The 24427-nt window shown below is 39.7% G+C and overlaps 3 protein-coding genes across 3 annotated transcripts in view; 1 reads left to right on the forward strand and 2 right to left on the reverse strand.

Moving 5' to 3' along the window:
* Positions 1–8406: 8406 nt before the first annotated feature.
* LOC109478884 (interferon-induced protein 44-like) lies at positions 8407–11442 on the reverse strand. The gene is made up of 4 exons (XM_019780697.1): positions 11174–11442; positions 10714–10878; positions 10081–10230; positions 8407–9291 (listed from the first exon to the last, which is right to left on the reverse strand). Exons 1-4 carry the CDS (start codon positions 11403–11405, stop codon positions 9005–9007), a joined length of 834 nt encoding a protein of 277 aa, XP_019636256.1. The 5' UTR covers positions 11406–11442; the 3' UTR covers positions 8407–9004.
* Positions 11443–12663: 1221 nt separating this feature from the next.
* On the reverse strand, positions 12664–15735 carry LOC109478882. The gene is made up of 6 exons (XM_019780695.1): positions 15562–15735; positions 14988–15426; positions 14150–14485; positions 13580–13855; positions 13299–13351; positions 12664–13176 (listed from the first exon to the last, which is right to left on the reverse strand). Exons 1-6 carry the CDS (start codon positions 15571–15573, stop codon positions 13027–13029), a joined length of 1266 nt encoding a protein of 421 aa, XP_019636254.1. The 5' UTR covers positions 15574–15735; the 3' UTR covers positions 12664–13026.
* Positions 15736–15838: 103 nt separating this feature from the next.
* Positions 15839–24427, forward strand: part of LOC109478877 — an 11278-nt gene continuing 2689 nt past the window's right edge. The window contains exons 1-7 of the mRNA XM_019780690.1: positions 15839–15856; positions 16484–16769; positions 17023–17088; positions 18637–18789; positions 19136–19327; positions 19459–19573; positions 20077–20240. Coding sequence (XP_019636249.1) covers positions 15839–15856; positions 16484–16769; positions 17023–17088; positions 18637–18789; positions 19136–19327; positions 19459–19573; positions 20077–20240 — 994 coding nt within the window. The remainder of the gene's footprint in view (positions 15857–16483; positions 16770–17022; positions 17089–18636; positions 18790–19135; positions 19328–19458; positions 19574–20076; positions 20241–24427) is intronic.

Consider the following 24427-nt stretch of genomic DNA (forward strand, 5'->3'; position numbering starts at 1 on the left):
GCGCTGGAGGTGGCGCCGTCATACACAGTCAGGTAGTCGCAAGCACACATGCTACATGTATGTCCCTGTATGTCGATACTTGTAAACCTGCAAGAGATTAACGTTCAACATCAGTGTAACATAACAAAAGGCTTGCAATGATCATTTTGAAATGATCATATGATGATGTTGCTTGCATGGAAAAATAGCCAAAATTACTTAAGGTCATGTTGATGTGATTATACGGATAACATCCACGCGTACATAAATTCTAGGCCATTTCCAAGAAAAAAAAAAAAGGTTTCAATCATACTCAATAGAACAAAACAGGTTCAAAACGACCAAAAATATACCGCAAGTTGCAAAAAAGTGGGTGATTTTTTTATTATTTATTAGGAAAGTCGAAAAATTTAGGAATTTCGGAGCGCCATATTTTAGCAAATCATCGTTTAAATGTGGCTACATATATTACGCAAAATCCCTGATTTTTATATTCTTTGAAGACTAGAATTAAGATGAAAAACCGTGTTTTAGGAATTTTGTTTTAAGTTTAAAACTTTAAGTATAGTTTTTGTCTACAAATAGGTAAAAATATTGGATTTTTTTCATTTTTTGCACTCAATTACCCATAATTCAAAATCAAGCGCATTTTTTCAAACATCCCTAAAACACGATTGTCAGGAAAGCCGTTACGCCGTCATTAAGGTATGTTGGACTCACCATGCTTCCAGGTTTAAACGGGGTTTGCAGGCTATAAACGTAATTCTTGCTGAAAAGGGGACTCTTGGTAAGCTATGCCTTGGTAAACTAAGCCTTGGTTGTCTCTGTAATGCTTAGGTCACATTTCCAAACCGGGGCCCGGCCGGGTAGTAATTTGGAACGAAAAATATGGTAAAAAAACGCAACAAAGCACAGGAAGGTTGAAAAATATTAACAATGGAGCTATTTACGTATATTCTTGATGAAAATTGTTGATGTTTCGTTAGTCGAAACAGCCCGGCCGGGCCCCGGCTTGGAAATGTGACCCCAGCATTAGGTCAGCGCTCTGTAAGTGTTTTTCCTGGACGAATTACACATTAATGTGTTTGGGATCAACCTCCTGGCAACAACACACAACTGGGAACAGAATTCTTTTGCTTAATTCAGTTACTTGACCGTCTTGTTGACATGTTGATTTTTTTTTAGTTGAGAAGGTAGAATTGAGTTAATTGAGTTAAATATGACTCGTTTTTGCATTCTTTGTGTCGTTATTTGTGTTCGATGCCCTGTCCACCGCCCACCCCCATAGTTTCAATGAAGTCCGAGAGTTTGAGCCTCAGAGTCTCTTTATTGGAAAGGCCGGGTAATTGAAAAAAACGCTGACAAATTGGCTTTTCAAATAAGCGGCTTCCACTGTACTTCATACCTTAACGTTGTTTTGTAAGTCACAGCTACCCGATATACATATAGAATACAACACGGTGTATTCCGTATCGCTCGAGGTATCGGCCCGACCGCGGGTCGGATCGCCTACGGCCGCAGGCCGGAGGGCGATCCGACTCGCGGGAGGGCCGGGACCGAGGGTGATGCGGAATACACCGTGTTGTATTTTATTTATGTCATACCCACCCAGGAAAACACGCCTTTCAATGCAAGATGAGCGAAAAGTTGGTGGCACCGAACCCTACACTGCAACAACATCAATTCCAACGTCCGGATTCTGTATTCGAATTTTCGAAAGGGACACACGCGGTTAGGGCGAAACGCGTTCGAATCGTTTTATGGAAGCCAGGGAAGCGTTCGATAACGGGTTCCGGACCGGGCCGTACCGTGAAGTACCGGAACCCGTTATCGAACGTTATCGCGGCCCAGGTATGATATAAAATATCTATTTACTTTGCTATCTAAGATGGTTACTGTTGAAAATTACAGCTTTCGATAATGATAATAGATAATTACCGGTCCGTCACTTTATATCCCCCTAAAGTCTTCCTGAGCACTTGCTTTAACCCTAAACAGTACACCTGGGGTCCGCGCGGACCCCAGCACTATATATTCTGTAATATCTTTTTGTTTTTAAAGATTTTTTTCTGAAATTTTAGGTAATTGTCACCCACAACGTTGCCTCTCAATACAGTGCAAAAAACTCTGTTTCTACCATTTATAAAAAAAATTATATCTGATTTTCTTTTGGGGTCCGCGCGGACCCCAGCCGGCTTTCGATCATAATGGATACACTGGCGTTCTTATACATTACCTTTTTTCCGTTTTTATATGTTTTTATGCACTCATCGTATGTCTACCAAGTTTTCAGAGAATGGTGTAGTAATAGAATTAGATTTTAATAACTTTGGTGTAATTATGACGTCATATGACGTCAGAGCTAATAATATAGTCCGCCATATTGGATTTTGACCAATGGCGTCATCAAATTAGCATATTCTATGCATATTAAATGATTTAACTTATATTTAATTATGTAAGATGTTATTAATGTTGGAAAAGAAGTGTAATTTGATATAAAACTCAGAAAATTTTTATGTTTAAACCAAAATTACTTCTATTTTCAAAAAAACTGCCTGCTAGAAACCCGTTGCCATGGCAACGCAAAAAAACATCAACTTACTAGTATTAAACTAATATGAACTTTTTTCCAGAGACATTTTAGGAAAGGTCTCCAAATTTGATACTTCTAGCGCAAGCCGTTTAGCCGCTATCTGAGATCAAAGTTGGGCCTCAAAAGCCCCTTCAGTCTGAAATGGGTTTAAAAATCGGGTATTTCTTCTTGTCTTCTTTTCTTCACCAAAAAATAGAAAAAGTTCAAAATGTATGATTTTTGTATGTAATGTGGACACAGAGGTTCCCACATCAGTTTGCAAAACAATTGAGCTGGTAGCATGTTGATAATTTCTAATAATTAGCAAAAAACTGTTCTGGGGTCCGCGCGGACCCCAGGTGTACAGATTAATCAGTCCGGGAAGGTGTACTGTTGAGGGTTAAGTAATGAAATTAGTCGTCGGGATTAAGTTCATGTAAATCCTGACGCTCTCTCGTCGGTTTGGTCTGGCCTTAAAGAGTGACAAGGGTCTGCATGACCTTTTCCGTGAGTCATACAAGCTTAGCAAACTATTAAACCTTAGTCCGCTCTTATCCAGTAATACGTGTTGTTTGTAGAGTAGTCATGAAGCATAATTACATGATTAATCGCTTCTAACTTCTACATGCAGATAACTCTTACATTCACCACCCCACATGTGCTTGGGAATGATTATAGATATGTTCCTCTACATCTACTTTAAGATGATGCTGCATGTGTCACCCTAGACATGAATAGGCTAGGGAGATGTACATGCAGGGCAGATATTTTGATTTGAATTTTGTCTTCATTGACATTAATTAAAAAAAACAGCAAAGGTGTGGTAGAGATTATACATATGACAGAAAGCTAGCTGGATATTGCTTTTGTATTTGCATGGTCTAAAATCATTTAGACTTAGAATCAAAAGTTGCAAATGATCTTGTAACATTCTGCAACAAAATAAAACAGATTCAATCATTTTGTAAAGCTTTCCCTATATACATCAGTGAACTGATCGTCCGCCAGGATGACAAAAAAATATGATGATGATATAACGTCACATGTACCAGACAGTTAATGAATGAAGACCTTTATTGTACATTTGTGTTCTACAGAACTAAGTACAGGTCGCATGGGTACAGAACATGAACATAAACATATACATTACAAATATATGAACATATAAGAGTGTAAATAAATGTCTAATTTCTATTCTTTTCGGCTTCATCTCGCTTAGTAGTGATTGTATGGATATATGCGGCTGTGAGATTACTTAGAGTAGGTTTATCAAAAGTTAAAAGGAATACAAATTTCTCTTTACTAGTCAAATAACTAAAGTGGGGAAATATACTTAATACATGGCTAAAAAATATGAGTCTATCTCTACTATACAAGGGGCAATCTATGGTGAAATGTATTTCATCTTCTATTCGGCCTAAACTGCAGAATGGACAGGTTCTTTGTCCTAGAGGAGTGCGGTTATGTCTTCCTGATTCGATTCGTAATTTATGACAACTGATTCTTAGTTTTGTAATGGAGGACCTGTGACGTATGTTCGCTAAGTTGAGATATTTTTCTTCGTTATAGGAAAGCTTTAATAATCTGTATAGACGTAGTTTGTTCTTTGCATTCACAGCTTTGCTTTCGTTGTGAATTTCGGATAGGAATGTTTGAAAATAAATGTCTTTTAATCGTTGGAAAATTGATGAAATGGTAGGGGACGTGTTCGAAAAAATTGATTGGGGATTTTGCCAGAATCGTGATCAGAGTTCGTGACACAACACGTCGAATTTACAAGGACTTTATTGATAATTCGTCCGTACCGTCCTTGGTATATTCAAGAAAGTAGATTGACCGGAGCACAGTCCTGGGTACCGGCTCTGTGTTTATCCCACACTTCCAGACAGGGCCCAGAGCGTCGTCGTTATGACATCTATTGGAAACGTGACCACACTCTAAATTGTGCCAGCTATAATAAACCCAGGTCTATGACGACATCCGCTATGCGTCGTGAGATTGATTTAAGATCACAAACTGTTTCGGAAATTCCAGCTGTCTGCATCAGAATCGTAATGTGTCAAGACAGGAGACGTGACTGGACGAGAATGTTTCCCGTTTCCAGAAAGAGATGAAAATACTACTCACCCCTTAACATCACAGAATCCACACCTTATGCCATGTTGATGTGATTATATGGATGACATGCTTTCGCAACCCCAAAACTGATGCGAGCGTCCGAATAGAAAAATAGAGTTTTGTAAAAAAAAAGTTGCTTTCATTATGAAATCTACGTAATCATGAATTTTGGACAAATGACACAGAGTATATGGTATGGCGAATAATCTACTCTTCTTCATTTTTTACATTTACATTTTCATCTTTGTCGTTTGATTTTGGCATTCTACGACATTGGTATCGTTTTCCAATGTTTTTTTCAACTAACGGTATATATTTGCTTATTTTTCAACTGTTTGGTACGCGATTAACAGTGCGGTTGGAAACTTTTTTTGTCGTCTATATAATTAAAACATGGTCTTTATTAAGTAGGGTCTTCCGTCTCCCACTTCCTGAAATTCTATTCATTGTTCCGATAACCACCTTAAAGCTACGGTCACAACCCGCCGTGCGTGTTTTTTGGGAGGCTACGTCTGCTACGTTTTTTCTGAAAACGTGGGGAAGGAGTGGCGTCTAAGCACGTCACTCGCACGGTTGCGCAAAGTGTAAGAGTGTGGTCTGCACGCCAAGTCTGGCCGTGAGCGGTTTCGTGCATCGTACGTGCTTCTTCCGCACGGCACGTACGGGGCACGCGCGTCGCTCGTACTCGCACGCACGGGTGGTGAATCCGCAGACCGCACGTAGAAAAAGTTTTAAATGCACGGTGTGTCTGCGTGCTCCCCGTACGGAGGCGGTACTCACCACGCACTGATGCCCTACGTTTGCCCGCGTTTTTGCACGTAGACAGCACGCAGAAGCACGTACGGCGGGTTGTGACCGTAGCTTAAGACAGCATCTGTTAACCGGCTGGCGACTATAGAAAACCAAGATCGTCAATACAGTTACTGTACTTTCGGTTTGCTCCCGGGCGGGTGTTTTCAGATTGCTTTGGGTTATTTCTGGTTTGTTAAAGTAGTGTTAAACACTTAGGGTAAGTGGGGAAATTTAGACATAATGATCCGGCTCGGAAGTAAATCACATGTACATGAAACGTGCAATTTACGTTTCAGTCTACAGGGGGCTCTTTTACTTTGTAAGTGTCAGTCGTCATTTTTATTTTTTGATATTACGTCCTAATGGTAACTATTACTGCAACAAAAAATTTTAATGAAATATATTTTGTTGAAAGGCACAGAAAATGTGTTACTGGACGTTATTTTTTGTTTAAATGTGTGTATGTTTCACACACTTATTAATTTTAAAGCATGTGTGAAAAACACAGACCTTTTGGATTTCCAAACCTTTTAGGAATATTTGTATAACTGCTGATCAATTTCAAAGATCGAAATGAACGTCCTCCGTCGGGGTGTCCCAGAAGGAGTATTATTTCATGTCTGGTTTTATCATTTTTTCTATGGGGAATGTTCTCTCATTTTTAGATGTACACCATAGGTAGTGACCCTGTAATAATTGGCGTAAATTCGAAGGAAAAGTTTCCTGACTGATATTACAGTTGTCAGTTATTCACCAATGGATTGAATACCTCGTTTGTAGTAGAACTGTTCTGTCAGCAACTTTTGTTACATATATTCTATTCCTAACCTTTTTTTGGATGAAATGTATTGTTTCTGTTGTGTTTCTCCACCTTACTTTTCTCCTTCTGCCGAATGTTTAAAGGAATCAGTCCCAGACGTTCTTAGTTATACGTTCTTAGGCTAAATGACCTGAAATGTGGGGCATTTGGCACTTACATGGGCAAATAGCCCCATACCTTCTGGTATCAACTGATTGATTGAAATTTGGTAGGAGGTTGATATAAACCCCTAGTGTTTACCTCACAATCATTGAATGTTCCCATACACAGGATGGTCGACATTAGCTAACAGAGATATAGGTCAATATATCCTGTGCACACAGTGCAGGCACACACGTGAAAGTTTCCCTTGGGAAACCTGTTTTTACTCAGTAAACACAACGTGTACATTCTTTATCTTTGTTTGTAGCACGTCTGTGGAATGACCTCTTATCTTGTTTGAATGCCCACAGGTACCGACCCTGATGGACTTTGGGGATGACAGGTACCTAGCCAGTGGTGATTTTAATCTACATATTAAATATTTGATTGTACATATTGAGTTTGTCCTGGATGTCAGCTGAAATATTTTCTGCTTACCTCTGCTGCCTTGTTATAAAAAGTATAGTTTTTTTCAAATTAAAGTGTATATTCAATTATAATGCTATTAGTCTATTATATTGTAGACAGCTTTGAAAGATGTCCATGACAGGTTAAAGGTAGTGAGATTTTTCATGTTATGTTCAAAACAACGGAATTCCATCACGTTTCAAGATATAGATGACTGATAAACATTTTTTTTTCTGATCACATGGGCTTCATTTATATAACGGGCGTGGGAATAAAGTACCTTCTTTGATACTTATTTATTTAATCTTTCATCCTCTAGTGAGCTGTATAAACGTCAAAAGGTAAAAAGTTCAGACAAAGATGATTATCAGTTCAGTTAGACTCCTATATTGACAGGTAAGTCTCAATAGCTTTGATCACCTTGACAGGTGCTGGACAGTTGGTCAACATTTCATGATAACGATGGTAAGTACAAACACTTGGTGTACTTTGATTTGACATGCAGGTCATAGATTTCTCATGTTATTGTAACATCATATTTCATCAGTCAGGTATATTACATATTTATTTAATGGCTAATCAATTTTGTGATGACATGTATTATGCACCGTTATGAAATTTGAATCAGTTCAAATAAGTCACCGACATCGATTTTAATAATAGTAAAAAGCCAAGCTAAGATGATTATCAGTCCAATCATTGGGTACGTCTGGGTAGCTTTGATCATCTTGACAGCTTATGCGCTGTTGTTCAATATCTCGTGATAACGTTAAAAATGCAAATACTTGGTGGACTCTGTAAACTACGTGTGTCTGTTTAGCTAGCCCATTAGGTCATTTACTTAGACTTACTTAAGTCTAAGTCTAATTAGGTCATTTGCAGGTCATTAAATGTTTCAATAATATGGTGGCAGTGATCAAATTTGTAATTTTTGGTAACCTTATTGTTGTAAAAAAATTAATCTAAATAAATGTAGTCCATAGTCAATTTAGCTACCAATACGGTACATTTGTTTCAAGTGTTGCTTTAATGTTTAAGAAATATACCGTATTTATCAGATTGAGTTGGTAGGGTGGGAAGAGGCTAGCCTGGGTATATACGTAGTATGTGTATACTATTCTCTGCTGTCAGTGGATCGTCGTTACAAATACAGATTCTACCCTGTCGGTCGAAAAGCATAGTCTGCTCCAATGCTTTATTTTGACTAGCTAATTTTTGGGCTGAAAGTTAGGTAACTAACTTAACTACGGCATAACTGCTTCATTATTAATACTCATGTAATCAAGGGAAAACAGCTGTGTTGCCGTTATTATCATACACGACGCCATGCCCTCTATAATGTTAGTCATATTCAATGTATATCTGCCCTTAAAACTTCTCTGTTGGTTGTGACTCTGTACGATTGTATGGATTTGACTGATGTAGGCGCATTAAGTGACAACACACACAATAAGTTACATTTTCTACACTCACTGATAGACATGTATTGCGATGAGAATATGCTAAATTGAATTAGAAAAAAAGTAATTCTTTCTACGTAGAAGTCATAGTATAAGAAAAATTATCCTTGCTATAATAGATTTAATAGATATAATTTTCCAAATTTACCAGTAGTTCATGTACATGGCACATCGCAAATTTGACACCTCGTTAGGGCTGTTCTCAGTGTCACAATAGTAAGCAGGATACGATCAGCATACTCTGACCATTTTCAACAACGATGTCATCTATACTCACGTGAGCTAAGCAATGCTACATCAAGAGGTATATATTGAAGTGATATTTGCCAGCTAAAACCACTGTACCGCCTATTGAGCCTGACCTATTTTGCATTCTACATTAGCCTAGAAAGAAGGTCTCCCGTGCCCTTATGCAGAGCGTAGGGTGGTGCCCATATCCATCTCTGTAGCCCTTGGGCGACACACAGTTGTGCAATGCACTACAGCAAGAGGCTGGTCCGCTGGTAGTGCTGTGTGTTTGACCTTCCCACACTTTTTCTCATATGTGCTGAGTGCTAAGCAGAGAAAGAAGTGTGTACCATTTTTTTAAAGTCTTTGGTATGACCCGGCCGGGGATAGAACTCACGACCTCCCGGTTACAAAGAGAGAAAGTTACACTGTAAATGATGCACATTGAACACAGTCTAGTGCTGATCTATTTTGGATTGACAACTAAAGTGCCAAGTTCTCCACCCTTTCATGTAGTTCCCGTTTGCTTTGTCTCATTCTAATTGTATATTCTGCTGCACGGAGAGCTGTCTTCACTATATCGAGAACCTGTTGTATGTTCTCAGTAGCGAACGGTTTCCCCTTCATGTAATTTGTTAGGAAGTAGGTCTGGTCTGGATCACTCCCCGTGATCTGTCTTGCAAGTTCAGCTATGTTCTGTCTTTTTTGTTCTGTACAGCCCTTCCTCTGAAGTTCATCATCATGAGTAATGATTGTCAATGTCTTCATAGCTGCAACATAAAACATGTCAGTGATTTGGTACCCAGTCCATGTGCAACTTAAGAACTTAATGTTCCCAATATTAGGGTTTTTATGATTTCCATTGCAGCTGCAATGCTTTTTTTTTCTTTTTTCACATAACATTTTTGTTTTAAAAATTGTATTTTGAATTAAGGCCACAGCAAGTAAATAGTATGGATGACATCAGCACGCTCATTACATTACGCCTGATTAAAAAAAAAAAAAACAAGACATTTTGTTGCCCTCTAACAGTGGTCAACATGCCGAAAAGGGGCAAATATGCCTGTTGCCATGCCGGAAGGTGGATGGCAGAAAATATAAAGAGAGGAGACAAGGCAAGGCAAGGCTCTGATTTTGTCTTTAACTTTGAATTGATGAAGATATGTATTTCATCCCCTGTAGATATGATTGTCCACCTGGATCAAAACGATTTGTACAAAGGTATCGATGGAAACTTTTATTTTTCAGTGACAAATGGGCTACACTTAACTTATGCTACGTGCACAATATGTTACGTGCTATTGCTTGTCTAACAGGATTTTTATTGGCTCGCCTTGTTTTTTTCGCCCTATCGCGAAGGATGTTATCCATAAAATTCACATGCTGTTGTCTAAGTATACCTCTTCCATACTCAGATATAATCAGATGTTTTTCAGTATCTTTATGACAAAGCTACCCTAGTCAATTATAATTAGGAATGATATTATTTTCCAATGTTGTCTCAATTAATGAAAACTGCAAGAAGACAAAAGCTTCACAAAGTGGTGAGCATATTTTACCTCTCTTGAAGAGCTGCATTCTAAGAAATTCCATGTGGCTCTGATAAGCTCCACTTTTCAGACGGGGGTCACTCCCTTTTAGAAACCACAGCACCACATGTATTTCTCTGCTCAGCCTGTAGTCATGGCCTGCCATCTCTCTCATTTCTCCTTTGATACAGACAATGAAATGTAATTGTTACGTCCAAAGCTAAAGAGCAACTGAACATGTTTTCAAGCACTAACTACAATATGTCAAAAGTACATTCTTCCGAAAGTGCTGTATACTAGTAATTTGGTCTGTATGGATTTTTCACATATGATGCCAATGAGGCATGATACAGCAAACAGTCCTTTACATAACCTACTTGAATCCATTTATACCAGTAAAAAACTCCATCATTCAAACATTTAGTATACACCACCACCACCACCACCACTCCATAGCATACAAACAGCTCTAAGGTTAATCTGAACACTGTGCTTATTAGAATGTAAACCATGCACCTTAACTGTTAGCTTTGATGCCAATTTTTAAACTTGATATCAAATTATCAAAAGACATAATGATATGGTATAAACATGTAACATAATACTGTGGTGGCCATAGAAAATTATAGTTCAATAAATATATTATAAGCTGTTACCTCTTACCTCGATCTATGAATTGACCATCTCTTATATCCCCATTCAGGATGGCCAGCATTTCCTTGTTTGCATCCTCACCCAAGACACCAAACCCTCGGGTGTCCGTAAGTTTGAAGCCAGGTTTATTCGTCCCTTCTCCTCCAAAGCCAAATTCCTCCAAGATGACCGTTCCTTAAACCGATTAGTGAACATTTACAAGGCTATAATATTATAATTTATAATATTATAATTTATGTATTAACAACTCTGATTTGAACTTAATCCTAATCTGAATCTCTGTATTGATCCTTTCATTCATTCATTCATTCATTCATTCATTCATTCATTCATTCATTCATTCATTCATTCATTCATTCATTCATTCATATTCCAATAAGCATAAATCTCTAGGCGAACGCATTTTATGTATTTCATGATGTTTTTTCATTACATATCAAACTTAACATATATACCATTTTATACTGACCTTCTGCGCCGCTGCTCTGTACCATTGCTAAGTCCATGTCCTTCCCCTCAATGCATCTCGACACTGTGTTTATAAACGAGCTTTTCCCCGAACCTGTCAACCCAAAAAGTCCTACTCTCGCAATGATCTGTCCCATCTCTCCCCTTCGAGCGTCAGGAAAGTTCTTTACTATCTGTCCTGTTTGGTAGAATTTGAGAAAACGCCGAGCATTTTCGACTTCAGAACCAGCCATGATCGCTTATTGGAATGCTGTGGACGACTTGTACAGTCCTAATTTCGGTCATTGAGGTCAATGCAGTTAAAGGGACTGTTCATTTTCAAATAACTGAAGGGTTTGATTTTTAGGTGCCCGGCTTTCTCTCGGCTTTATTCTCATAAACAACCGCGTTTTGGCACTGCCTTACTGCTATAGTTGCCGTAAGGTAAGTCTTATTTAGGTAAATAACCAGGGCTTTCCCGTTTGTAATGTTTTATAGGTAAGTAATATAATGTTTGACAGTTAAATTATAAGGAGAGCCGAAGAATGCGTAATCAAGTATAAAAATGTGTCTACTATTTCTTTCTGTTCTTTTGTTGTATTATTCTTTACAACTTTCCTCTGCGATGTTACATTTCAGTCTACCAGCAACAGAAAAAGCCAAGAACCACTGTGTGATATTTTTTTAGTAAGTGACGCCAAACTGAGCAAACAATTTTACTCGATCAGACTCAACTATTAACCGCCAGGAGCCAAAGCGTGCTGTACTTTGTCCTGTTACGTGTTTTTTTTTTATGTAGCCTCAACACAAAGTCGGTTGCGAAGAACCAGAAAGGAGGAAAGGGTAGAAGACTGCTTTACAAATATATGAATGGCAACTTTTCTAAAATAAAGATTTCCTTCGAGGATGCAACAATCATAACATGTTATTAAAAAGTTGCGCACTTTTCGACATAGATATTGCAAGGCACCTGTCAAGCTAGCACCAAAGGTCATTTATGGGTCTGGATTACGGAAACAACAAACAATCGTGGTCTTTAGTTAGTGATAATTTGATTACGATTGACGCCTGAGTAGTGAAACACAAGCCCCATTGTATTAAGAGGGGGGGATTTGAAAATCAACAGTATGCTTCAGATTTTTACCACACAGGAACACAGAGTACATTTGTTGAAAGGTAATGCCATTTTTCTTTTATTACATTCAAATTGCTATCGATCTTTGTGGTTAATTCAAATTACAGAATATGACAGTGAATTGGTAGTTTAGTCCCGCATATTGGGGTGGATAACCGTGGATTACAAGCAAAATATGTACAAACACAACGTTTGACTTCTGGTCTCCACTGAAAGCCATATTTATATTCGTAAAAGTGGTCACATTTTCAGTGATACTGCTCTGTTTGAGTTTTGTCTTTTACCTCTGTGAATTAAGTAAATGTGCAAGATTATGTGACTTAAAATTTATATAAACGGTAGAAGAGGTTTTTATTCAAACAAATTTGTCCTGGTCTATCCTCAGGCTAAACATCCTAAAAATCCTAAACGTTTACAATCTAGCAGGTCCTCTTCTTGCAGTCGTTAACGACTTCAACTAACAATTACATCATCGCAATCATCAAATTGTCAAACATTTTAATGGTTCTATATTGTTGCAATAATAATGATGATTTGTAGTACCTTCTATCACAAGCCAATAATCAGCATTTTTAAGCTAGAAAAATTGATGATGTTAGTTTTGGCAGTCAATAAAACTTCAGATGAAACAATGAGTTGGTTAAAAAAAAACTTTAGCGTCCAATTATGACAAAACGTTATATAGTACCAATGAAACAACATTGTTAGAACGTCCTTTAGTTTTGAGGGGATGGCGTAGCTTATTCAAACAAGGCGTCTTTGATGTATGTTTTCATTCTAGAACTAATTGGCAGGTCGTTTTCCAACTCGTCCCAGTTGTCTCGAAACAGTTTGGTAGTTGTAATGTCTTCTTCCTTCAAGGCAGCAACAGTTGGTCCGACCTTGTCATGCTGTACAACAGACGATGTTACAGTCAGTAGTGTATAATGGATCACGAAATATAATGTTAACTCGATTTTTATTGTGCTAGAAAATGGGTAGTTATATAAAGCCAAAATGCTTTATAACTTACCGGGATGCTCTTGGTTTGACAAAGCCTATGAAAGAAGCCATCGATAGACTCTACTGTAAAAAAAATGGACAGATAGTACTGTAAAATTGGAGAAAATTGACACTTAAGTAGCTTTAAACCTTGGCTTAAGTGTTATTTTTGAAACTCGGAGAAATACAAATATATTCTTTAGTCTCATCTAATTCCATGTTACGGGTATGTGTTTATCTCTCTAGCTTGAAGATGAATCTTCGTATACGTTTCACAGAAAGTGAAACTTTTTTCTAAGAAAAATGCCTTACCACCAGTTGCTTGCCTTGCCTCTGCAGCGTACTGTTGTTGCTGCTTGTGAATCTTTACGTATCTCTCCCCCACTAAGAGTGCAGCGTTTAGTATTTTCATCGCCTGGAGCTCGATGTTGAAGTCTCTGCCCTTGTCTGGGGAGTGGTAGTTCTCAATGAAGCAGACGTGGTTTGGAGGGCTTCCTGTTGCAGCGGATGCCTTTAGTTTGATCCTCTCCAGTTCACTCTTGTCTTGGACCCGGTCAACGTGCGTCACAACAGTTATTGGGGATATGCCTAGAAAAAAATGTGTCGACACAAAACATAAGTGCCAGCATACTTCCTGTCTGCACCGCAGGAAATGCCCTTTGCCTTAATTATTATGCCAAATTTGTTTTATGCAAGTATGTCAGATTCATAGCTCAGTACCCCCCCCCCTACCATAACGTTAAAAGGACCCTGTAAGCGTTTAGTTTAATTTTCCCAACGTCGGCAGAGGCAAGAGCTTAATATAAATAGGGAATAAACAATTCACTCTGCTGCAATGGCTTGAGAATGGCAACTGAAAAGTATTAGTTGCTTATGGCTTACCCTTTGGTTTCATAAAGCTTCGAATCGTGTTCAGGTTAGTTGTGTATGTCCCGTCAAGAAGTAGTGGGTCTTTGGCTGACAATACAATAACTATGCCATGAAGATAGTCGGGGAAGATGTCCCGGCTTTTATCAACTAGCACAGCATCATCGATGTCGATCATCTCGCCTGGTTTGATCCGTCCAAATACGATGTTAGTCATGGCATCGTACTCCTTCTTGCCGTAGTTGAAGAAGCCGCGTGTGTCGACCAAGCAGAAGTTGCTCCCTATGTCGTCAAGGTACTCTTGGACGAGAATTGTGCCTTCCTCTCCCGTTGTTTGGGTGTCACAAGTTCCTAAGCAATGTTACAAAAGTGTGGCAAATGTTATCTTAGACATGTATCTACAGTACGCCATGAAATTTTGTCTTCATATTTATTTGTAAATATTTAATTCTTAAACAGACAGCTTAGTTTCATTTGAAAACTTTGGTCATGCGCCCATTATCACAATGCCATAGGTTGTCATAGTTTCCCATTATAGCCGGAAGAAATACATATTATGTCCATTCATATGTAAATAGAATTGCCCAGAGAGGCTATATTGTCTGGAACAATATCACCAAAAAGTGTAAATTGGATTTCGTGACACAAAAACATCCAAAACCTTAGATGTTATGATTTCAGAGAGGCAATAGCAATATATACTAATGCATACAGCAATAGCGATATGGAAAAGAATTCGCTGGTAGCATAAAGTTGCCTGACAGGGACCGGGGCGACAAGTGACTTGAGGAAAAGGCGAAGAGAAGCTTCTTCCAATAATATTTTCCGCACATAAGCTAGGGTTTGAATCTACCTTTTTTGGTCTGTTTCATAACACGCTCACAAGTGTTGATGAAGCTGCTCTTTCCAGACCCGGATGGCCCGAATATGCCAATCCGTAAGCCACGACCACTTGTCTGCATGTCGCGTATGTCAATGGATGCAAAGTGACGCAAACCATGCTTGTCACCAAAGTTGTACTGAAGAAGCTGTCTTCTCTCCCTGACTGATTCCTGCTGAAGTCGTCTGAGACGTTCTGCTTCCCTCTCTTGGTCCTGCTCCTCCTGTTGTTGCTGCTGTCTTCGCCTTTCCTGGTCTTGCCTGTTAGCTTCTTCTACTTCTCTGAGTTCCCTCTCAGCTTGCTCTCTTAGCTCTTTAGCTTTGTTTTCCTTTGCTTCACTGACCTTTGTGTCAGTAACATCCTTGTATTTATCAACGTACACCACCGTTGTTCTATACAGAAGCTTGCTTACCTGTGACGAAACATTGTTCTGCGTTACAACATGAATTCATCAACAACAGCATAGTTTTGTTGTACCTGCTTGTCTGTAAAGTTATGTTTAAGTTTAAGTGGTAAATCATCAAATAGCCATGTAGGATGTTTGTACCTTATCCCCCATGTTGACAACACTCCAGGATCCTATATATAGGAGCTAGAACAAAACTATGGTCAAAGGCTTACAGTCCACAGCGAGAGTGCTATGTACAAAGCTAGCGAGGAGGGTATATAGACGCATGCGCTGTGCTGCCATTGCGTCAGACGATTTTGGCTTGATGTTTAGTTTAAATCTGTTTATGCACAACCACCATTACTGTTAGGAGAAAGCCACTTGCTCACTTCATGTTTATGTTTACGGATGCACAACTCTTACTATATTCGGAAAGATGTTCACACGAAAACAGGTGGGGCATTGTCTTTTTATGTTGTATACGGGGATTAGATAGCAAGGGCCGCTTTCCATTGACCTTTGTATATGAATAGCCGTAACAAGTTAGTTGTTGAGTTTTTACGAATACAACCTTTATCAGTAGAAGGTATAACTAACAGCCATCTAAAATATAGATGGCTGCATAATCAATGGGCTACTGGCGAAAAGAGTTTTTACACGTTCATATAGCGGAACACTGGCAGTTAGACTTGATACCTAACTTTTTTTTTTTTGCTTTAAGAACTGTGCTTTGGGTTTTGAGTTGAAAGCATGTCGATTACAGGAGTGGTAGTGTTGGAATTTAAATATAAAAGAAATTAACTCAGCTAATACATCTAGCTATATGGTCAAAGGCAATACAATGAATGTAGCATTGAATTTTTTTTTCATTCTTAGTCCAACATGCATTATGTGAAAGTGAACTGAAACTCCGAAGGTTTTTGTTGTTGTTAATGTACATAAACGTTCATCTGCATTGCATACGCTGTGGTTGGTACAAAATTTACAATACTTCTAGCCATAACAAAGGGTAGCATTTGGTACTATGTCATTGGCAGTAAGGGTATTGTCACTCACTTGGGATCGTACGTGTGCCATGTAGGAAAAGGTCAGGTGGCATGAACGGTACGATGAAGATGCTGTCAAGGCAGCAGAGGATGAACTTGAAACGCAACATGAAGAAAAGCTGGAAAGGGAAAGGGTCAGTCGGCAACGTGAAAGGGAGGAGAGAGATCGTAGAGAGAGACATGGACGAGAGAGGAGGGAGCAAGAAGAGGTGACTAGAAGGATGGCTCTCCTTCGGAGCGACCTAACGAATGGCCTGAAAAACTACAGAGTAGGCTCAAAAACTAACATCGCCAGGCAGGGTATCGACCATGTTAACATAGGTAAATTATTTTTCTTACATTATTAGTTCTGCTGAAGAGATTATAAGAGAAAAAATACCCTGCAACACATTGTTTCCTAACAACACGGCATCTCATTGTAAACAATGTATACTTACTAGGCATAAACCTTACGTAGTCTAGGCACATTTCTGTAGAATTGATTAGTGGTTTTTGCCTGTAAGATAAATCATGCCTCAGTTAATAAATCATTATTTCATAAATGCTCATATTTTTTAAACCACATGTTTTTCAGCAATGTTTGGGCCTGCTGGGGGCGGCAAGACGAGTTTCATTCAGATTGCTGAAACAATTCTCTTGGGTGGGTGACCACACTTTTTCAGAATATGTTGTTGAAATATAATAACGCTGTGCCTGTTATCGGGACAACCTGGCGTTTTGGAGAAAAGTCCACAAACGTCACACATGTCCTTCTTTACACCATGGTCGGGAGTTAGCTAGTCGTCTGTGGTTGGGGGGTGATCGCCAATGCTGCCTACTAGTCTCTTCACCAGTCGATTATAAGTTTGAACAATTAAATTCGAAAATTGTCGCGTTCTACTTATGCAATATGCTATTATGGGGCTATAATAGCTAAGGGTAGTTCCAACTCAACCTCAACTTTGGTTGGAGAATGCATATGGTCGAAGCCAGGGTCATGGAAGGACCTAAATGTGTGACTTGGGCTTGACGGTCGTGGTTGTACGAGTGATTTCATGTCAAATATTGAATGCAAATTGTCTACACTGTTCTATTGGTTGTTGTGGCATTTGCGCATGATGTGTGATTGAACATTGACAAGAAAGGAACAACAGCTGCTGTATACAGGAAAAAACTGTCGACATGTGGATGCCACTGAGCCCCTTCCTGCCCTCCCTCAACCAGACGCTCGGCGTATCAGTCAAGGTACTTGCGATCGCCCGTTTGCAGAGTTTGTCAGAGTTCGTATTCAGTGTGCCCTAATTTGCATTCACACTGTGACATTTCACAAAGAATCTGTGGGTGTTGCATATTCATATATGGCACTGAATATTCTACGGAGCACAAAATCTCAGTGCATGCCTTTTTCACATTTGACTTTGTAGTGCCTATTACCAATAATGATGAACACCACAAAGTAGACGAGAAAAAACCAAGCAGCACTCTCCCGTGTAAGGCCATACAAGACACCCAGATTAGATTTGTTGATTGGTTGGGTCTTGTGATACAAGCTGCCCATTGTTCATACTTGTGCCAGAGGTCAGGTCACATTAAACTATGGCGTTAAATTTTAGCCCCGGGTAATGGTACAATGCCCTGTTATATGTTTAATTAATAAACAAAATATGTGTGCGTGCATCACGCCAATAACACTTACTACTTTATATATGGCCCTTTGACAACCTCAACATAATCGATGCTTTGAAATTCCCCTGGACAGACGTTTCCAAACTTTGAATGCTTACCGATCTTGTGCCATGCCTGGCATGCCTGTTTCATACTAAGAGCGATATTTTGCAAGGTTTGAGGCACAAAGGTCACAAAGATGTCACAAGCACTAAAACCCTTTGAAGCATTTGTGAATTTAAGAATGAGATGATAATGATGCATTTAGGCCCGAAATTGTACCCCCCCCCCAAAAAAAAAACTGGGTAGTAAGAGGTCAGGATATTTGTACTTGTGTGGATTTATTTATCGTTTATCTGCCAAAAGCTTCCAGTTAAATTTTGATTATGTTTGCTTATAGTTTATGATAAAAGGTTACATCTAGATGTGAGGTTGCTGGGACATGGAGATTAGTCCGGAATTAGGCTGGAATTGAATTGGAGACTGTTTCGAGTGTGAATCTTGTTTTATTTGAACTCGTTTGTTGTAACATATATGTGTACAGGAAGGAGCACAGTCATCACACAATCGGATGCTAAAGAGGGGACGATCATTCTTCTGGAATCCCTCACCGACTTAAAGTTCCATTTGTTCGACACCGGGGGGTTCTTCGACTTGAACAAGTCCATGCATCAAGAGTTGAATAACATCCTTACAGGCTAGTATCATATTGTTTTAAAACTTGAAACAATAATTTTAAACGTTAACACCGCCCCTCCCCCTCCGTTGAGGACTACTGTGCAAGGAAAACTAAACCCACTGTAATGATTATTTTTCTGTATATAGTCTTTAGAAAACATGCCTCAGGTGTCCCACGCTATTTGATGTCAGATAACCCTGCATTTGTTGGTGACTATCTTATCAAATAAAGTTCAAAGTTCTCGGCTGCAGATTTAAATTTTATATTTAAATTTAATTAAGAAATACCCACGGTCAGAAATCAGCTTTCAAAACTACCAATGTCATGAAATGATGACTTCTAGTTTATATTGATTTACTCACAGGAAGAATACGGCCGTCCCAGATAATTGCGAGAGAGGAAGACAGGGGGTCTCTTCCCGCTGGTCAGCCCATGAGGGAGGGTCCTGTCCCGCTGACTGAAAGGATGCATGGCGTTATCTGTATTCTAGGCCACAAGGATCCCAAAGAGTACAGTGTCAAGATGCAAGCGATTAGGAAAGGCTTAAAGGAGGAAGGTAATAAGAATGCTGGACAATTTAACACATTTCAAGCATATTTATTTCACCTTTAATGATGTTTGAAGCTAGTGTTCGACAATTACAGAATTTTGCTGACTTCAAAATGCCGTTGGCATTCCCCCTCTTAGGATACAGTCCTGTAGGCGCAGTGGCTTTTGAAAGTGAGAGGGACTACATCAACGGCAAGGAGAGAGAAAGGCAAATGGTGAAAATGTCTGCAGCAATGGGAAGTCCACGCGACAGGTACATGTTCAACATGGGTTTTGCCCCAACGGTGTATACATGATCCTAAATAACGATGGTAAACCGATACTTATAGCCTCCATTTTCACAACGCCACAAACCATAACGTATACTGTAGTCAGGTAAGACATATTTAGATTAATAAAGGTATCTAGAAAGGTATCTAGCAATCAAATATTCTGGTCACAATTTCCCCATCCTTTTACAATTTAAAAGATTACCAATTGCAAAAGACTACGCTTCTACCTAAATCACAAAACCCACTTGTTATGCAAGAAATGGGACTACTAGTATCCACTATCCAATTCCTTTATTGAAAAAGTCAAAACCCACAACAGCAAAGAATAGAAGTATAGGTTGATCAGGCTTGTAGTTGTAACTGTATGTCTTCTATTGCTTAACTTTACTTCTTTTGTATACACGGTTGTCGGACAATATGTTTGACTATTCGTTCTACATCTGTTTATTAGCAGCCGGATTTGTTTTGAAATATTTTTTTACAGAACGTTCGCCTTCGTCAACCATATCGCCACTGGAACCCACATATCTGCAGAGTCAGCTATCAAAGTGATGGATACCCTGGACACCGCACTGATTGCAGCAGAGGGGTACATCAAAGTGCAGCAGCAGCGAGAGACGTACGCAAAAGAACGCGCAAAGTCCACAGGTGAGAACGAACTGTTTTTGTTTACAATTAACCTACAGATGACTGATCACCCAAAGATCTCATACCTTCATCGTTCGTTACTCATGCGTGCTTTTCTATGATATTGTAATTTCTTTTTATTGCAATGCATCGTTGCAGATCGAACTTAACCTTCTTCTTCCCCACACCACAGTACCTGAAAGGTATTGTGGAAAAACCCAAAACTTATCTGTCACATTCTGCCATAGTCACATTCCGTCATAAAAATACATGACTTCATCGGCTCCAACAAAGCAGCTATTTTGCTAAAAGCCACCTCAATTTTATATTCCCAAATACATGCAATGCGTGTCCCATACAAAAACTAGAGGTCGGAGATCTCATGTCTTCGTCAGAGGGACATTGTTCTAGATAAAGGAAGGTTTTTTAATACTAGAAATCAATTTTGTCTAGAGTACAAAAGAATCTCTGTACTCCTTTTTTTTTCCTTTTTTTAGTCTACGACATTGTCGCAAAATGTAATGAGGAGTTATGATGAAAGAAAAGAATCAGAACAGGGGGAGATTTATTGCTGTTTTCGTTTGTTATTACACTATGTTCTTTTATTCAATTTGCATCATAACCTTTTGTATTTCCACAGTATGTTCCAAATCTGTGCATGTTAATCAGTTTTTTTGGGCCTTCATGTATTTTATCGCGCTTTTGCAATAAATTTAAGGTCTCCAGTGGACGTCATCCATAAAAATTACTTGGTCTGGCCTTACAATTTAGGGAATGACCTGCCTGACGCATGTCCACCTTTTTCATCCCCCGTCCCAGTATTTACAGGACAGCCCCTCAATTGTAATCTTATAAGCAATTGATACCAGATGCGGCCGGGGACAGCTGTCCCCCATGTGAATCAATGCAGCCGTTGGTGGGGGTAGTTATATATATATCTATCACAAAAGGTCCACTGCAGCGACATAGGGACCCCCCACGAGGCCCGTTTTCGAACTTGACCTTCGCCTCTACAATGATAGGTTGCCTACCAAAAATCATGAACATCTGTTTAAATATACTCGAGTTATTTTGCTAACAAGCCACAAACACAAAAAAGTCCACTGCAGTAACGTACGAACCCCCCCACGAAGCCCAAACTTGCACTTGGCATTGGCCTCTACAACGGTAATCTGCCTGCCAAAAATCATGGACGTCGAATAATGCCTTCAAGAGTTATTTTGCTAAAGCCGCAGTCACCCACAATTTCATAGTCCTTCTGACGAAGACAATCAAGACCAAAGCATGACTGTAACACTTCTCTCCGGTCCAATTTGTCAAGAAAGCAACCAGCACCTTCACCTTTTCACCAATCACGGTGGAGTTTGTCACTGAACAGTTGTCAGCAGTTAAGATTAAGAAGGCCACCGGCCTAGACAACATTGACAACAGGTTGCTAAAAGCGGGAGCGCAAATTCTCGCCCCATCCCTCACCAAGCTCTTCAATAGATCTCTCGACACAGGGAAATTTCCGACCAAATGGAAGCAGGCTAAAGTTCTGCCCATCCATAAGAAGGGGGATAAGACCAGCCCCAGTAATTACCGCCCCGTGTCCATATTACCTGCTATTTCTAAGATTCTAGAAAGGGCAGTACACAATCAATTGTATGACTATTTCAATAAGAACAAACTGCTAACTCAGTCCCAATCTGGCTTTAGAAAGGCCCACTCATGCGAGACCGCCCTCCACTCAGTAGTGGAAGACTGGATTGAGTCAATGGACAAAAAGCAACAAACCGGGGTCATTTTCTGTGACCTGTCTAGGGCGTTCGACACACTGGACCATGATATAATGCTGTTTAAACTCAAAATCTACGGTATAAATGAATTACCCTGCAAATGGTTCAGGTCTTACCTTACTGGTAGGTCTCAATGTACATGCCTTAACTCCGTACTGTCCAGCACTTCACAGGTGACTTGCGGTGTACCACAAGGATCTATCCTTGGTCCACTTCTTTTTATCATATACATTAATGACATACCAAACTGTATCCAGCTATCACTGCTCAAAAATCGGAATATCCGGACGTTTCCGGACCTGTACATGTCCCGTGAAACTTGGCGTGCCCGGGTGTGTCCGGGTGTGTGCAGGAAATGTCGGCCACGGCGTGTGCGGGTCTGTGATACCTCCGGACATGCCCGGACACCTGGTAATTAGTCGTGTGTACGGGAATATACGGGCCTGCACACGTCACACGTCGCAAGTACTGCCAAACAATAAGGGGTCACCATACATGTAGATCGTTTCGCAAATGCGTAAATTGAGAGGTGCACATGTGTTTTCAAAGCCGGTAAGAAGAACGGGCAAAATGCTGGTTAGAAAACAATATTATTTTCACTCCCGAAATCTACCTAAACATGAGTTCGTTCCATGAACCGAATTACTATCTAAAAGCGTTGTAGGTAACAGGCAACGCAACACAAAGACAAGACATCTAGATTGGATGGTAGAGGAAATCAGCGTTACATTAAAAGTTGGTGAATAGAATAAATGTTGTTTGGGGGCCGATGTCTGCTATAAACTCGCCCTCGCCAGAGTCTGGTTGACTTTTGGGCCACGCCAGGCTCATATAAACTCTGCTAAAGAATCTAGAAGGATATATAAAGCTTGGTATGAACAAGGATTTTATATGAACATGGAGCTTCAACTAGGTTATGATATAACGTCCTTGGTATGAATGGGGTCTAAGTGTATCCTTGTATATATTTGTAACTATAACCCTTGCTATGAACAATGAGTAGATTTCTTTGTGTGGTCCATCGTCTCCCCGCATATATTAACGCCTCATTATACCAGCACCATATTGAATCTACAGTGGGCAAAAACAACAACACAATTACTGATCAGAATTTTACCAAACTAGTCTATTGGGAACCTTCGACCTTGACATATTTCACCTTTGGAAACATGGTCGTTTTCTTTGGTAATGAGAGGGACCGCTCTGGTGTTTTTTCAAATATCAGCCCACTTTAGTGTAAAAATAATTTTTTGGAAGAGGCAAAAGATGCACGGTTTACTTGTACATTGTTGTCAGATGTGTATTGTGGTGTCATGGTCAGAGACGAGACGGCGCCCATGTCTTATTTACCTTGTTTGTTTGTTTTTATATAAGAGAGGTTTAACTTCCTTGGTTATATTTAATTTTTATACTTTAAGAACACGAAGTTGAAAACATTACACGGGTAAACTGCAAATTATGTGTTGATGATAACATTCCAGACTATTTTATAGCCTATGTTTTTTATTAGTGTGCGTGCAACTTTTACATAATAGACATCGGGACATTTCACAACTCTTTGTATATCATTATTCCTGCGGTGACCTGTAAACCAGACCAGCCAATTGCATGCATTTCTCTTTGTTGGGGTTTGAAAAGAGGGCCAATCAACGCTCGGGTCATTATTTTTGAAATCTTTCCGTTACATGCCTGGTTGTGGAGCGTGCATTGTACAACTATCCTGGACACAAGCAAGTCACGCAAGGAACTTAGTGAGAGCATGGAGGTAGAAAAGGGTCCATGGTGAGAGATTGTGTCATATCTCATCATCAACACAGGAATATTAGTATTGCGCCTTTCTACGTAAATTGGAGCAGTTTTCAAGACAAGAACGCCGTAGGACACTGGCAAGACGAACTGGGACAAGACTACTCTCCAAGCTGAGGTTGATTGGGAAGATTGTGAACGTCAGAGTATTCCTCGTTCTTTGGAAAGCCGGTAGCCAGGATCCTGGGAACCAGGCTGCGGGCATAGGCGAGTGATAGTCCGCGTGCAAGAGAGTATTAGACCGGACCAGAGGACCGATGTACACCCCTCCGGACTATACACTGTGTCCCGACTCAAGGCCGTGCTGAGGCACAAGATGTTCGGCCCGTGGGTCACCGCCTCAGCGAGGCTTGTTGCACAGCGCGGAATAAAGAGCTTGGGACGGCTTCTAACGACTGGTGCCCAGACGAGACTAATATCTGCTCCCGTGACTAGCTGCGTCAAGGCAAGACACAGAAGAACGAGACGTACAGTTTGTTTCAGCTGAGCTGAAAGACCGGCCGAAGTACACTGGAAATATTGGAGGCACACAAAACACAAACAAAAAGTCACAAAGCCCAAGCACCATGTACAATTAATAAAGAAAACAAAATTATGCAAACAAGAAGGGGGGATAAACGGCCG

This window comes from Branchiostoma belcheri, unplaced genomic scaffold (assembly GCF_001625305.1).
Source record: "Branchiostoma belcheri isolate BF01 breed outbred unplaced genomic scaffold, Haploidv18h27 scaffold456, whole genome shotgun sequence".
Classification (NCBI taxonomy): Eukaryota; Metazoa; Chordata; class Leptocardii; order Amphioxiformes; family Branchiostomatidae; genus Branchiostoma; species Branchiostoma belcheri.

Coding starts and splice junctions, on each gene's coding strand:
- LOC109478884 (XM_019780697.1), bottom strand. CDS start 11,405: ATGGCTGGTTCTGAAGTCGAAAATGCTCGGCGTTTTCTCAAATTCTAC. Junction 10,879..11,173: donor ACAGAGCAGCGGCGCAGAAG/GTCAGTATAAAA, acceptor AATCGGTTTAAG/GAACGGTCATCTTGGAGGAA. Junction 10,231..10,713: donor TGGTCAATTCATAGATCGAG/GTAAGAGGTAAC, acceptor TCTGTATCAAAG/GAGAAATGAGAGAGATGGCA.
- LOC109478882 (XM_019780695.1), bottom strand. Junction 13,856..14,149: donor AAGCTTTATGAAACCAAAGG/GTAAGCCATAAG, acceptor ATTTTTTTCTAG/GCATATCCCCAATAACTGTT. Junction 13,352..13,579: donor GGCAAGGCAAGCAACTGGTG/GTAAGGCATTTT, acceptor TTTTTTTTACAG/TAGAGTCTATCGATGGCTTC.